Here is a 15,901-nt window from a genome sequence, read left to right on the forward strand (position 1 = left end):
AAAGCAAAAAATAAGCTAATTCCCAGAAATGCTAATTCCCATTTCCACTGCTTCCAAAGTAAAGGATCTCTGATTTTTGAGTATTTAATTTATACGTCTCAGTTAAAGTCACCAATGGACCCCAGGGCTGAAGTAGGAAGAGCAACCGAAGAGCGCAATCCTGGCCTGTCATTATGGCTGCAATCACTGCCCAGCCCACGGCAGTTAAGGGCCTTGTCATAAAAACTGCTCCTGCAAAGGGCTGAGGAGCACAACAATCATGTCCATCCTTAATAATCTCCTTGTTCCTTTGACTTTGTTCAATTACCAAGCAGTTAAACCTCCAGCACATAAAGGAAGGCGGTTGCCATGGCATGTCTGAAGCTCCAGCATCGGGACACCTCCTGCCATCTCGAGACCTTGTGCAACCTATTGTCAAGGCAACCAGAGCAGAGGATGTCCTTGAACCTGGGCAATCCCCTTGAGGTTGCCACAGGGAAGAATCTGAGGGCAAACTCCCAAGGGAGAAATGGGTTCACCAGCAGACCCATGTCACTGAAGAAATATTACCGCTGTCATCCAGTAGTGGGGACACCAGACACAACGCGCTAAGTCACACTGCAGGCTCTGCTAGGGCACTTTCAACAGCAGTGAGCTCCAGACGTGCTAGAAGAAAAATTCCAGCTCACTCCTTCCTCACCAGCCATCCTCAGGGATGACAGCAAGGAGACTTGGCAGGGACACGGGATGCCCCAAATTAGCAAATACCATCCAGAATGCTGCGTCCAGCCTGACATGGCACTCGGGTAGACATTCCCAGCTCTGCCACAGCGGGACCTGGCATATCCTTGGACTCTCAGGGATGTTTCCACCATTTGGAAGCAGCCTCAGTCAGGGACCCACGCTTGCAATATCCATGAGATGTTAGTTAACTGCACTCCTACCAGGTCCCCTGCCTCTGCAGGACCACAAGGGCAGAGGGAATGCTCTCAAATACATCTTTACACCAACTCCAGACCATCACTTGTCAATGGGCCAGGTGACATTTCAAAGTATCTCGCAGCTGTTTCCCCTATCACCCCACTCATCTAGCTGTGAGGGTATTTCAGTGTTAAAATGGAGCTGTATGCCCAGGCCAGTGCTCCTCTCTGGGCTGGAAGCACAGCTGGGGCAGAGCAGCCTGGGTACCACTGTGCCCCAGCAGCCACATCCTCCAAGAGCAAGCAGATCCCAAAAAGAGACAGACAGCAGTCAGTGACATCGCTCCCTCCCAGCAGTCCTTGGCTTTAGGGATGCCCCAAGCTAGATCAGGCCCAGATCTTGTGGTCTGAGCTCAGCCTGGAGGGTTAGCAGCTGCATCTCCTGCCCTCCTCCTCCTGGCCTTCTCCCACCACCAGGGACTGAAACTAGCAGCAGATGCAGCTGATAAGTTTGTGCATCACGTTGCTGTGCATTTCTGCATCAAGGTCATGCTACTTTATCTGACTCTGATTAGCAAAAATCCGCTGTCAGTCAGAGCTCCTGGACTCGAGCTGGCATTTTCAGGCTGAGTGCCCATTCGCAGCCCCTTCGTACACACTGTTGGCATCAGCTCAAGACTTAGCTCCCGCCAGCGCACCCTTCTACCCTCCAACCAGCCCTATCACGAAGTTGGTTTAATTAGAGGTCCCTCCTGAGACGCTGCGCACAGCTGCTAAATTGGGCTGCTCAGCCCCGCACCTCCTCACAGAGCAAGGCAACAGAGCTTTCAGGCAGAAAGGGACGGCTAACGAAGACACGGCTCTGCCAGGCTGGGAGAGGGGAGATGGAATTCCCAACCTGGAGGCTGTGCTCGCTGGCATGGCTTCAGGCTGGGCTGCTGCTTTTACAGTCTAGCTAATTATGGCCCAACCTTCAGAGGCACTGACTCCACGCCCCTGCACTGGGCTCCTCCAGCCCTGCCAGCTCCCCAAAAGGCTCTCAGCTGAGGAACAGCAGAGCAGGATGAATGCTGCAGGAAGCTGCAGCATCATCCCTCCGCCATCTACCTCTAGCTTCCTCAAACAGACTTCAGGCTAGATAAACCTAGTATAAAAGCAGCCTGGAGAAAGTCTCCAGGGGCCACCTCAGAAGAAGCATGTCATCCCTAGCCATGTCCAACAGCAACGCAAGGCTCACAGCTCTACCCCTTGCTCAGCCCCATTGCATGACCCATCGCATGACCCAATATTTTGGCAACATGCATTTCTCCACGAGGCCCTAGTCCCTTCTCCCAGCCAGCACATGGACTAGAAAAGCAGGATGTGAATTTTAAGAATCAGCTGGTATTCCCTGGACTTGTGGGAGGTCTGAAATAAGCCTTCCCACAACTTCTCCACTCCCAATTTCCTGCAGTCGCCCCTCAAGATGCCAAGTGAGCTCTGCTCACGCCACTTGGCTGACCTCGGGCAACACAACCTCAGGCGAAGCACAGCTGGCAGCGTGGGGCAGAGGGAAGTGAGAGTAGTGCCTACCTGCACACTTGGTCCTGCTGATGAGAGGGGGCCCCGGCTTGCCTGTGCCTCCTTCCCCAGGGCGAGTGAGCAACACGCTGATCTCATACTCTGTGTCGGGATCCAGATGCCAGAGCTTGTAGGTCTGCATGTTGACTGCATGCACCTCTGACCAGGGTCCCGAGGTCATGCGGTACTCAATCTCCTTGCGCACAATGGGGCCGTCGCCAATGATGGAGTTGGTGTTGAGCTGGATGATCAGGTAGGTGGAGCCCGCGCGGAGCAGCTGCGGAGGAGCAATGGGTGTTGGCGGCTCTGGAAGAGAGGGAAGAGGCAGCAGATGGAACCAGAGCCAGCACTCCTGCTGCTGTAGGGCCCAAGGACTAGGAAGCCAAGCCAAGCCACCCTGCACAAGCAGAATTATCTCCCTAGGTGACCCCTTGCACCAATCTCTCGGCTGCAGGTTCTAAACCATCTCTGGGGAAGAAGTACCTTTTGCTGTGCATCTGCAGTGCAAGTACCTGAAATCCCATAATCAACTAATATTCAGACTCCTCTCTTCCTTGTCTATCTGAGCCTCGCTAACACCAGGTCAGATAGAGTCTCTCTCAACCAGAGGAGCCCCCTTGACTTCATTTGGATTTCCACCACTGGAAACAATCTTTTTCTTGGCTACAGTCAAGACATTCGCAGTCTCTCTTCTCACACAAACTAACCACCTTTCCACCTCAGGACACAGGACAAACTCGGATCTCATGCACAGAGTACAAGTGAAGCCAAGATGGGGATGTGCACTGAAGTGTCTGAGAGCCAAACTCAGTCCTTAAATTTTAGCCTGTGAGACGAGTCCCTGCACACATCATTTTTAGTGAAGGTTAACAGCCCAGGCAGCAATCCAGTTTCATCTGATCAAACCTTCATTATTTTTATACGATATACTGCACAGCATTCACTAAGGTACTGCGAAGTTTCCTGGTAATTATTAATTCCCAGATACTACAATTAAAAATAAACGAGAAAAGGCCACTGGGAAAGGTAGTTTCCTTGCTTTAAGTTCATCTGTCTGTGTTTACTGATTCATACACGCTGGTCAGAGCAAGTAAGTGTGATCCCTTGTCTTAAGGGGAACTCCTTCCTCCTCTGCAAACAGTGCAGCAGAAACAGACCACACAACCAAGTTCATGCCCCAGATGCGATCCAGACTCAAGCTTGAGAGCACCAGGAGGAAATTATCCACGTTTTAAGTTTCAGGAAACAGAGGCCCATACAGGGGAAATGATTTGCTGAAAGTACCAGCCACGACCAGAATTAAACACAGCAACGACCCCCTACTCCCAGCCCATGGCTCTGCCTCGCAGCGAGTCGTTTCCTGCCGCTGGGCCTCAGTTTCCCCATGTCACAAGGGCCGCGGAGAGCAGCCCAGCACCCCCGCCAGCGCCTTGCTCACCTTTCACGATGAGCTCGGCGAAGTTCGAGACACCCGAGCCCCGGACGGACTGGGTAACACAGCGGTACATGTCCTGCTCCCTCTTGGACACCTCGTCCAACTGGAACGCGGCCAGGAAGCGCCGGTGGCTGATGTGCTTCACCGAGGCGGCTGGCACCACCTCTCCGTTCTGCCGCTGCCCGCCGGCAAGAGAGAAAAGATGTTAGATGGAGGCACGACACGACCTCCAGAGCCGTGAAACAGGGCTCTGAAGAACATCTGGTTAGAGGAGGAAGATTTCCCCTTCGTTCGTTATCTTCTCCCGTAGGAAGGGGTCTAAAGAAAGGTTAGTGAGGTCTCATCCACGGCCGGAGACAGCCTGCGGGGAACCAGCCCGTCCACCCGCTTACCTGCATGAGGAACCGCTCCGCCTCGGAGGCCTTCCCGGCGGCCACGCACTGGAAGGTGGCGTTCTGCCCCGCGTTCACCTCCACGTCGCCCAGGCGGGAGAAATGAGGCGCTTTCGCTGCCGGCAGAGGCGGAAACGGGAAAGTCACCGGGCGACCGAGGCTCGTCGGGAACCCCGCGCGCGTCTCGTAACGCTTCCACCCGAAACCCCGCCGCGGGGCCTGAAAAGCCACCGCGGGGACCGGGGCGCCGGCGGCTAGAGCTGAGCTCCAGGCGGGACGCGGCAGTTGGTCCGTCTGTCCGTCCGGACACGAGCTCCCCGTTCCCGGCGGGGATTTCGGGGGGGGCCCACCCGGACCCGCCAGGGCTGCCCCTCTCGAAGGGCGTTTCCGGGCCTGCGCTCGTCCAAGCTCGCGCGTCAACCGCGCAGGGGCCGAGGCAGCATCGGGGCTCCGCGTCGAGCGCAGGACGCGTCCCCTGGAGCTCCCAAACCGGAGTCCTGGGGGCTACGCGAGACCACCAGAGCTTCGCGACCCCACCTGACAACCGGGCACCCAGGTGCCACCACCAGGTCCGAGCCCAAGAGGCGGAGGGAGCAGGGTCCGGGCCCCGGAGCCGGGCGCCGGCCGGCCGTGCCCCGCTCCCCCCCGAACCCCGGGAAGGAGCAACCGGCCTCGGTCGCCCCCCGCCAGCAGCGCGCCGTGGGGGCAACGAGCTCCCCGAGCGCCGCCCCCCTCGGCTCCGCCGTACTCACAGCAGGGATAATTCAGGAGCAAGATGTCGTCCAAGCCGAGGTAGCCCCTGCGCTCGCTGGAGACCACCGCCTCGAACAGCACCTGGGGCACCAAGCAAGGCGCGGGGGTCACGCCGGAGCTCGCCCCGACGGCGCCCGCCGCCGGCCCGGGCGCGGGGCTCCTCACCTGGTACTCGTTGGGCCAGAACATGCTGACGGCCAGCTCGGCCTGGTGCCACTGGCGGCCGTGGGAGCCGGAGGCGTTCCAGACGGCGCGGCCCAGCGGGCCCCCGTTCACCTTCACGTAGGCGCGGAGGGCGCCGGGGCCGCGGCCGTCGCGGCTGAACATGAAGTAGCTGAACTGGAGGCAGTGGGTGTCGTTCTCGCTCAGCGTCTGGAAGAGCAGGCGCGCGCGCTGGCCCGGCGCGTGCTGCGAGGCGTTCACCATCAGGTAGGAACCTGCGGCCCGGAGGCAGGACGGGCGTCAAAACCGCCCCGGCGGGAGCGAGCACGCGGATATCTCTTCTCCCTCTTCCCCCCCCCCCCCTTTTTTTTTTATTTTTATTCCCCTTTCCGCCCTGGGAAAATATTATTTCCGCACTAACGCGACGGAGCACGAAAGCCAGCGCCGCCCGGCCCGTCGCCAGGGCTGCCCTTCCCAAAGGGGAGGCCCTTCTTCCTCCCCTCTCTGCAAAATTATAAAATAAAACAAAAAAAAAAGCTAGGGGAAAAAAATTAAAAAAGGAAAAGATTGAGGCTAAAATTAAACCGCTGAACGGCCCTCAAAGGGGTGACGCGCCGCGGCGGAGGGACGCGGCCGCCCCCTCTCCCGGACCGGACCCCACGGCCGCCCCCGGGGGGTCCCCGGCACGGACAGCGGTCCCGAGCCGCTGGAAAATATCGGGGGGAAACTACGCCTCAGGGTGACGCCACCGAGGGGAAAGCTGTTTTCCAATAACCGAGCGCGTCTGTTCGGTCTTAACGCCGACACCACAGTTATTCGTGCAGCGCGGCGGCAGAGCCAAGCCGGCAAAATGGTTCCCGCGCTCGGTATTTTTCCCCTTAAGTATTTTCTTCCCAGCGTTGCCGTAACTGAGAAACCAGATTCATGCTGCTCGGTTTTGCAGTAATTATGTCATCCCTGCAATGTCTTTTTCCCCGCAAATTACTGCTGCTAACTCCCAGCCTCAACTTCACCTTAAGCCTCAGGCTACAGGTTGGGTTTTTTTTCTCTTAATGCAAGATAGCAAGAAAAATAATTTCCTAGGGAAGAGCAAGCGCTACAGTCCACAGTGCTGTCCAATGCAACCTGGACCACGGGGAGCTGGCTATCGAACCTGAAAGACAACGGCCAGGCTCAGCTGGCAACGGTCTGCCCTTCCTCGGGATATACAAACACCCTTTAAGCCAACATCCAACTTTTAATCTCTAAAAGGTTAATAACAGCCAGGCATTTTCACTGCCAGACGCCTGCAGGAGTATTTAACCACTTAAAACGGATGGATGGAGCGAAGGGACAGGCGGGCTCCTAACAAACCAGCTCCAAGCAGGCATCTTGAGCATCATCCTGCTCCAGGCACCATCCTCGGGTCACAGCATGCTGAAGCGAAACACCCGTCTGGATTTCAGCTTGCTAATTAGGCCCGGTTATCGCAAAGGCATCCTGGGCTCTGGCCGAAGTGATACATCCTCCGGCCCCAGGGAATTATTGAAAGCGTGAGGGTTAGGTTTGCCTCTCCGAGCAAAAGAGAGGATTGCAAGCAAGCAGCACGCCGGGAGGCAGCCCGGCACCCAGCGGGTAAAGGGCAGTTTATTCTTCTTGGCCATCTCCAGCCAAGGACGCAGCCAAACGCCCTGGAACAAACCCACAGTGCAGGGCAGGTGGCAAAGCTGCCCGAAAGCCAGTTTGAAGGTTCATCTGATATTTTTTGAGGAGTCTTTTGGATTTTTTTGTTAAAGCACCCTGATAAGAAAGGCTGTGTGACGGGGCACTCCCGAGAGCAACAGCATACAGAGGCCCAACGAGGCAGTAAGACAGCAGCACACAGGTTGCAGGTGTCAACAGGGTGACAGCCAGCATGAACACCACGACCACTCACCCCCTTGGATGGAGAACCTCGCTGGGCACCCACCCGCTCCTCCTCAGGCTCTCGCCAAAGCCAAGGCAATGCTGTGAAACTCCACTGGCATGCTCCCAAAGCCCTGGGTACCACAGCTTCCAGATCCATAATACGGATAACTAGGAGCCAAGGGGAGATGCACAGTCTCTACTGCTCACTGACCGTCCCCAGAACGCAGCAGCCATGGGAAAGCTGGGGCTCTCTGAGCCGCAGGAGATTATTTGTTAGCCTCATACATTTATTTGCCCTCTAGGTCTTTGAACAGTGGGAAGATCACACTTACGTTGGGGTAAATCAATAGCGTTCCATAATAAGAACTGCAATAAATCATTATAAATAAATAAATAAATCTTTATAAATAAACAAATCAAATCCATGGGCCTGGATGGGATGCACCCATGGGTACTGAGGGAGCTGGCGGATGCTGCTGCCAGGCCACTCTCCATCATCTTTGAAAAGTCATGGAGAACTGGAGAGGTGCCTGAGGACTGGAAGAAAGCCAGTGTCACTCCAGTCTTCAAAAAGGGCAAGGAGGAGGACTCAGGCAACTACAGGCCAGTCAGCCTCACCTCCATCCCTGGAAAGGCAATGGAACAGCTCCTTCTGGATGTCATCTCCAGACATGTGGAGGAAAAGAAGGTGATCAGGAGTAGCCAGCATGGATTCACGAAGGGGAAATCCTGCTTAACCAATCTGATAGCCTTCCATGATGGAATGACTGGCTGGGCAGATGACGGGAGAGCAGTGGACGTTGTGTACCTTGACTTCAGCAAGGCTTTTGGCACTGTCTCCCCTAACATCCTCCTAGATAAGCTCAGGAAGTGTGGGTTAGACGAGTGGACAGTGAGGTGGACTGAGAACTGGCTGAAAGGCAGAGCTCAGAGGGTCATCATCAGTGGCATGGAGTCTAATTGGAGGCCTGTGGCTAGTGGCATCCCCCAGGGCTCAGTACTGGTTCCCATTCTGTTCAGCTTTTTCATCAACGATCTGGATGAGGGGACAGCTGAGGGGGGATCTTATCAATGTGTACAAGTACCTGAAGGGAGGGTGTCAAGGGGACGGGGACAAACTCTTTTCAGTTGTCCCATGTGACAGGTCAAGAGGCAACGGGCAGAAATTGAACCACAGGAAGTTTCTCCTGAACGTGAGGGGGAATTTCTTCACCCTGAGAGTGACGGAGCACTGGAAGATGTTGCCCTGAGAGGTTGCGGAGTCTCCTTCTCTGGAGCTATTCAAGGCCTGCCTGGATGCAGCCCTGTCTAACATGCTCTAGGTGACCCTGCTGAGCAGGGGAGTAGGACTAGACGATCTCCAGAGGTCCCTGCCAACCTTACTGATTCTATGATTAAGCCATCTAGCGCTACGCTTCGGCATGACACGCAGCCCCAGTGGAACAGGAGGGCTCACAGCATCCCCTACGGCGTGGCCCAGAGCGCTCACCGCTAGGCAATGCAAATGACTGCAGACCCCTTGGATTTGTTCCCTGTTAATCCACAACCACTGCCGAGGCGCCACTCCGACCTGGGAACTCTCTTCCCATGAGAGAGCATCCATCCCACTGCATGCTCAGCCTCTTTCTTGTGCCAGCTTCCATGAAGATCAGCCAGCCTTCTCACCCGGGGCGACAGCAGAGTCACAGCAAGAGCTCTGCAAGCTGCCAAATTCAGCTTTTTACAGCTTGCCTCAATTCCTGCAAACGGAGCAGGAGATGGCAAGGGGAAGGGGGCTGCCTCCCTGCCCCACTCCACTGGGCGTCCAGGGCTGCTGCTTCCCAGCACTACAACCTGGGGAGGTCCCAGAGAGGTCCGACAGAGCCTGGGGGGACACACAGGACATTTCAAGGCAGCCAGGGGCGTTGATGCAATATTGCAGCTGATCAGCACAAGCTGTTTAAGTCCTGCCCATATGTTGACATGACCATTAATCTGCTCCAAAAATCACGACAGAGGAATCATTTCTGAACCCACCATGAAATGGCCATCTTCACCGAACCAGCCACTGGGGACACGCTCTGTCGAGATTTCAAAGGTAAAGGATGGGATTTGGACATACTATGCTTTTAAGCAACAGCATTGCCTAAAATCTCCTGTGGCCTTGGAAAATCAGAGGAGCAGAGGCAAAAAACAGCATCCTCAGCCTCCTGAGGGTACAGCCTTGCAGCAAAGCACAGAGATTCGCAACACCGCCGCAGCGCAAGTCAGAGCATGACCTGGCCCAAGGCAAAGCTGGCGTCATCCCGCGGGAGCAAACGCCTCCCAAGCGGCTCAGCGGCTGCAAAAGGGCTCGTTTGAGAAACACGTCCCCTTCCACAGGCTCCTCGGTGCAGAAAGGATAGAGAGGAGGACACAGCAGGGTTAAGGGCAGAAGACGCCATGGGAGAGCTTCACCAGGTCTTGAGCAAAAAGCTCCGCAAGCATAACAATATGGACTTGTCTGGGTGTAAACAGAGGTTTTGCCCAAACTTTGCTTTGATTTGGTCCAAATATTGTCTCAAGCTGCAGAGTCCACGGAGGCATCAACCTCCCCAGACCCAAGTCACTGCAGAAGGGGAAAGAAACTTCCCTCCATCCGCTCTGCCCCCTGCGCACAGATACCACCACTCTCCCCGGCCGAGGAGAGTCCATTAGCACGGACAGATCAATCAACACCATGCTTCATTTGTTAATTCCTTCCTCTGGTGTTCAATCCAATTTAAGGTCAGTTTTAATTGATGGGCCAGCCCAGCGTGCCGTCACGCTGCTTCGTCACTGTGAGCGAGAAGCCAGGCTTGCTCCCAGTGCCATTGCTGAACAGATCTCCTCTCCCCACTTTGCTTGGCTCAGGAAAGCTGAGATCAGTAGTATACTTAATTCTGAGGTGGGCTTTTGAGGCAGAGGCCAACTGCTCAATGCATAAACCAAAAACTGAAAAAAGCCGGATAGTGTTTGACTAAAATTAATGAAAACAGAAGTTTCTGGCTACATTTCCTATGGGAAAGGCATCAATTTGCTATGCAGAAGTTGATTGCAAGGCTCATTCGAAGTTTGAACTGTAAAATCAGCTCTGGCTGTACACAGAAAACCTTGAGCCTGCCAGAGTGAAGTCCTTGTGCAAGGTCTCTAGCCTAATTTTTTGATTAGTGGGGGATCAACCCTTCTATAGAGTCAAATTAGGTCTCCAAGAATAACCTGGCACCTCTGAAAACCTTTGTGAGCAGCACAGCAAAGCAAAGCGTTCCCAAAAACTGCCCAGCTTTAGAGTGAAACCTTGAGCATGCCAAGATGGATTATGCCAGAGTGCATTTGAGCAGCTCTAAGAACCCGCCAGAGAATATCAAAGCCTCGGAAAAAGAGCAACAAAAATCTCTTCCGCTCAATATTCACTTCGGGGTTGACCCCGTGCAGCGGTGGGCGCCACGGGGGAGAAGACGCCGTGCTCTCCATCGCGCCCGGGGCACGGGGCAGGCCCGCGGCTCGTCCCGCGGGGGACGGGAGCGGCTCTCGCGCTCGCCTCCGAACGCACCACCGCCGCGCATCCAGCTGCTTTGCAAGCCAGCAATGCGGCCCGGCGCTTCTGCTCCGCGAGCGCTTCCTTGGGCTTCCTCCAGCTCTTCGGCTGGAATCGGGGAAGGTTTGAACTCAAGCCGAGCGAGCAGCGCCAAAGGGTCAGGAAGGTGCCGGCTTGTCAGGCGGCAGCAGCCACGTGCAAGCTGCTGCTGTGCCCTCCCCGCGGACGATTTAAACGGGAAAGCATGAAGTGGTGTCCCTCCCACTCCGAGGGGGCAGAGGCATTTTAGCAAGCCCCTCTTGGACGCTCCCGAGAGCGACCTTGCAGCAAACCCGAGTATCGCTCGCCTCCGTCGAGCTAGCCCATCTATATTTTACACTCTGCGGGCAGGCAAATGCAAAGGGAGCGGTCATCAGCGTTGCTCCTGCTGGATTTGCCTGTTCTCGCTCCACATTTGCCAAGGCGTTTGGATTTCTACTTTTAGCCACCCTCCCCGCATCGGTGCGGAACCGCATAAAAATTAGGTCATTGGCCAACTGCTCACCGGTGGCAAGCAAACCCAGACATCCAAACGCCCTCTCCCATTTCGACATCCATTAAGTAACTCCAATTCGTATTTCACCTCAAGCGCTCAATAAACCTGCCCGATTTAACTCCTGACGAGTCACCTGCCCTGTCCATGTCAGCTAGACCATCCCCGCTACCCTGCGCCTCCAGCACCAAGTTGTCCTCCACCATTTCACCCAGGGCTGTGGTTCAACCTCAGCCAGGATGCCCCGGATGAAGGTGGAGGCAAGCACGGACTAGGCTGTATGTACAGGTAAAGTTTTAACAAGGAGAGCGTATGAAACCATCTCACACATCCAGGGAGAACAATTTTAGCGCAAGCAGAATAGCTGCACAGTCTCACTTCTGCATTACCCAGCTTGCTGCAACCATCCCTTTACAAAAAACCAACAATAAAGAGTTGAAAAAGCAAGATTGCAACATGGGAGAGAGCCATCCATCTTCTTTATGCGAAAGAGGGAGACAACTCAAGAGAGGGAAAAAAAAACGAACAAACAAAACACGAAAACAAAAAGAAAGAGGGAAGAAAAGGTAGAGGTGGGTGGCCAGCAGCCAGCATCTGCTCAAATAAATTCCACACTCCTTGAAATTGGCTGATCTCCAATAAAAACTCATTTTAATCTAAGACCACGAGACTCCTTTGTAAAGTGCTCCCTGGAGAGGCCACAGCGATGTGAAATATTATTCATCTACCCAGCGGCTGGAGTGGACCGGAGAGGTGCGATAAGGCTGGAGGAGCCGCACGCGCCAGCTTTCCCACCCACCCTCCCCGCATCGGTGTGAAACCACGTAAAAATTAGGTCCATTCATCCTGCATTTACCTGCCCTCCTGCTGCCCCAGCGCCTGCCGGTAAATACACTCATTTAAGACCTCTTGCTAATCCAGTGCATTTCCTTGAGTGGAAAAAGCAGCCCTGTTTTTGTGTCTAAACAGGGTTTCTGCGGGCTCCCAGGTGGGAGCTCGCCTGGCTTGGTGGTGGTGGCATCTCCCCGCTCCCAGTTTGACCCCTCAATCCCTTGGAAACCCCTCCAGGGACAGCGGGCTTTCAACTCAGGCATTTCATTGCAAGTCTTTAATTATAGTCAAAAACTGAGCAGAAAATCCAACTAATTATGGATTTGAAGACCCTGCATCATTAGATGTCCCAATCCCCAGCAGCCCCTCTGCTGGCTCTGCTCCCCCATGTGGGGCACGCTCTCAGCACACTGCCCCTGGGAAAATCCTCTCTCTGCCTTTTCCCCCTCCTCGAGAAAGACTCCAATTAGGTTAGTTCATTTTAAAGCAATTATTTGGAAAATCATCAGCTGAGGAGCGCTGATTTGTCAGCAGCTCTGCAAGGCCAGGCGGGCAGCTCGGAGCTCTCTTGCCCTCAGCCTTGTGACAAGTCCCCACCATGCTGTCACATCTCCCTGAGCCCAGGGAAGTTGAGCTGGGCTGAAATGGGGGCAGTGGAGGCACCCCCAGGCCCTGATCCCACCGTGCTCCAGCGCAGAGCTGCTGCTACTTCTTACCTCCAGAGGAAAAGAAAATAAAAACAACAGTAATAGTATAATTTCCATGATTAATCGACTAGGAAAGAGCTGTTTGATTTTCTGATGAGCCCTATTTAGTGCCAGCCTTTCCTGGCTTTGATCTCAGCCCCCAGCATGTCAGACCGCTGCTGATTAATACATTTAATTGCCGCTCTGAAGGCTCCTGCACGGCCAGAGATGCTGAACGCGCCCGCAGTGGCGGGAAGCTTTTTCCCCCAAGGGCAGTGTGTTAGCTCCGAGGACAGAGCACGACCTTCATGGGGGACAACTTGCACGGGCAAACTCTTCAGCTGCATCTAGAGATGCTGGTGACAACTTGTTTTGGAAGTTCCTAATTTTCTTATGAGTTGCCCTCCATATACAGCCACCCCCCCCCCAAAAAAAACCCTATCAGCTCTGCAGAAGACATGCAGCCATGAGCACCCACCAGAGAGGTTGAGCTGCCCAAGCGAGCGAAGTGGGAGCCAAATCCAGGCTAAAACCTCCACTGAGCACATCATGCTGTGGCTGGGCCACTGGCAACCCATGCACAACACTACAGAGCTGAGGTGTCTCCTAAGAATATGAACCCCTCGGTGTGGTGGGAACTTCAGCAGAGCTGTACCACACCAGCAAGCTCCAGGGGGACTTTTTCCTCCCATGCATGTAGGAGAAGGGTATGGAGAGACATTGTGTCCTCCACAGCCCACTCCCCTCCGTGGTCCCCATCTCCATCCACCTTCCCTGCTGTCACTCCACAGTGCATGCATGGGCCATCCTGGGGACAACAAGGACCTGGGCTCAGTGGTGGCCTCCGACCACCCAGACCCAAAAGAGCCCCTCCGTGCTTGGCACAGCTCATCCTCCCACTGGTCCCCAAGGACCAGCTCCTGCCGTGGGACTCCCTGCCGGCCTTGCAGGAGGGAGAATGGAGAGCAGCCACCTCCAAACCCAGGGGCACGGGAGCAGCTTCTCTTCCCCTCCATCATTTTGGACCTCTCCATACCCTGCTTCGCTCAGCTCTCAGGTGGGTATTTATTTAGAGGCAGGCTATAAGCATGATGCACGCACATGGTTCCTCAGCTTTGGAGAGCAGGGCTGCTCTTCGAAGGCAAATAAAGGCCTGTGGCTGCTGCCTTCGGGGATGCGCTCCACGGACCCCGGAAGAAGGCCCTTCTCCAGGCAAGAAGGGAAAAGGTCTTGGGAAGGGGAGAAGATAAAGGAAGAGGAGATTAGCAGAGAGGAAAGCCAAATAAAGCAGCAGCACGAGCACAGCAGCAAGATAAACACCTAGAGGCAGATTGATGGAGCAGTAAAGAGCTTTCTATAAAGCAGTTAATGCTCTAATAAAAAAAAGAAAAAAAATCATTCTTACTGTCAAGCTATAAACCAGCTTTTCTGTTCAGTGTCAGACGTGACCTCCAAGCTGGGCAGGAGGAGCTGGAGCTCCTGGACCGGGCAGCGCAGTGGGATCCAGCGACACTGTCCCATCGCACCCCGGAAACAGGGGACCCCACAAAGCCGGACGTGTGCCAAGGAGCGATACGGCACGGTGACAAGGACCGGAGCTGGGGAACCAGCAGTACCGCCGAATCCCAACCGGACCCACTGCCCACGCCATCCTCACGAGGGAGCGGGAGCTCCCAGCAGCGCCTAGGCTAACTCTTCCCCCCAACCGGAGAGCTGGAAACACAGACACCTCTTGGCTATTGGGGTGACAAGCTGGTTCCAGAAAACAACGGAAACTGGCTTAAAAGCCACGAGATTTGGAAAAAAAATTGCAGAAAGTCAATCTGTAATTTTCGCGTTCTTACAGCTTTGGGGATGCCTCTCATTCACAGCCACGAGTCTTTCTCCACACACGCAAGTGCCAGAAACACCCTTTTCCTTTTCACATGACTCCAGGAGACAGGAATTACACACAAACTACCAAACACTGAGCTCTGGGCAAAACCGGCACCAGCTGACGACGCTAGGACAAGCAACATGCCAGCGAGAAAAGAGCAAGCGGCCGGTGCCAGATCCTTCAACGGGAATAACCGTTCTGAAGACATCCCTTAAAAAAAAAAATTTTTTTGGGGGTTCTTCCCTTTTTGGCAAGACGGAGCAGTCACTGCAGATGCATCGCTCTGCGACAGATGGGGAATTTGGCAACCCGCACACTGCTGCCCGCGTTGCTGCCGGGGCCCGCGGGAAGCCGGGGGGAGCGGCGCGAGATGCTGCATCCCGCTCCAGCAGCCGACCGGAGCCCGCTCCCGGCAGGGAGATCCCGGGCGTCTAGCCTCGGGGAACGTCCTCCACGCAGCAGTCAAAGGCAGGTGAGGGCAGAGAGGAGCTGGAAACCCCAAAACCAAGAAACCATATGCTTGGGCTCCTTCACCCAAGCCCCGCGCGCCAGGGCGGGCTGCGCCAGTGGCAAAGTCAGCGCATCCGCGCAGCGGGCCGGAGGCACCGGGAGCGGGCGGCTGCGGCTCTTCCCCACCGCGCCGTTAAATCCCTTCTCCTCCCTCTGACCGCAGCAGCTGGCGATCGCAGGGCCGGGGTGTAAGAAAGCAGCAAGAAGGATGCCAAAGCTCAGAGCATCACCGCTAACGCGAGCCCTGTCCCAGCCCTGCCGGACCCGCCACGCTGCAGCCGAGCCTCGGAGCAGAACGACGCTTTTGGGGAGGCGTCGCTGCGCCCCGGGGCCGAGGGGAGCGAGCGCGAGCCCGCCGGGGAGACGGGACTCACCGTGAGGAAGGTCCGCAGTCAAGTGAGGCATCATATAGCTGCGGATGAGCTCCCAGCCGAAGTCATCGTCCTCGCCTTGGCTGTACTCGCACTGGGTCGGGTCGCCGTCCTCCTCGAAGGTGCAGCCTGCTGCAGGAGGGAGGCAGAAGGCGTCAGCCCCGGCGGGAAACCTCGAGCGCCCAGGAGCAAACGCGGACCAACCCCGGAGCCGGGCGGGCAGGGAGGGAGAGGGGAGGCCTGCGCGAGGCCCGGACGCCCCCAAGCCTCCGGCGCAGGCCGGGAGGCAGCGGAGCGGCCGGGGACGCGGGGCGCAGCAGCGCAGGCACCGGCCGCGGACGGCTTTCCGCGCAGTCCAGGATTGGCGCTGCCAGCGGCAGCCTGCCCGATGCGCGAGCGGGCGCCAGAGGCAGCCGGACCTGGAAAACCTCCGGGAGGTCCGGCCCCGAGCTCCTCGCCTCCCCGGTCGGGA

General features: G+C 55.8%; 1 protein-coding gene across 1 annotated transcript in view; it reads right to left on the minus strand.

Moving 5' to 3' along the window:
* The window catches only part of PTPRU (protein tyrosine phosphatase receptor type U), a 69,293-nt gene extending 53,740 nt beyond the window's left edge, over window positions 1-15,553 (minus strand). Inside the window, exons 1-6 of the mRNA XM_062593954.1 lie at window positions 15,433-15,553; window positions 5,205-5,476; window positions 5,039-5,120; window positions 4,287-4,402; window positions 3,898-4,072; window positions 2,472-2,765 (exon numbers count right to left, since the gene is read on the minus strand). Of these exons, the coding sequence (XP_062449938.1) occupies window positions 2,472-2,765; window positions 3,898-4,072; window positions 4,287-4,402; window positions 5,039-5,120; window positions 5,205-5,476; window positions 15,433-15,466 (973 nt within the window). The 5' untranslated portion in view covers window positions 15,467-15,553. The remainder of the gene's footprint in view (window positions 1-2,471; window positions 2,766-3,897; window positions 4,073-4,286; window positions 4,403-5,038; window positions 5,121-5,204; window positions 5,477-15,432) is intronic.
* Between the last annotated feature and the right edge of the window lie 348 nt (window positions 15,554-15,901).

The sequence above is a fragment of the Rhea pennata genome, chromosome 23, assembly GCF_028389875.1.
Source record: "Rhea pennata isolate bPtePen1 chromosome 23, bPtePen1.pri, whole genome shotgun sequence".
Taxonomy (NCBI): domain Eukaryota; kingdom Metazoa; phylum Chordata; class Aves; order Rheiformes; family Rheidae; genus Rhea; species Rhea pennata.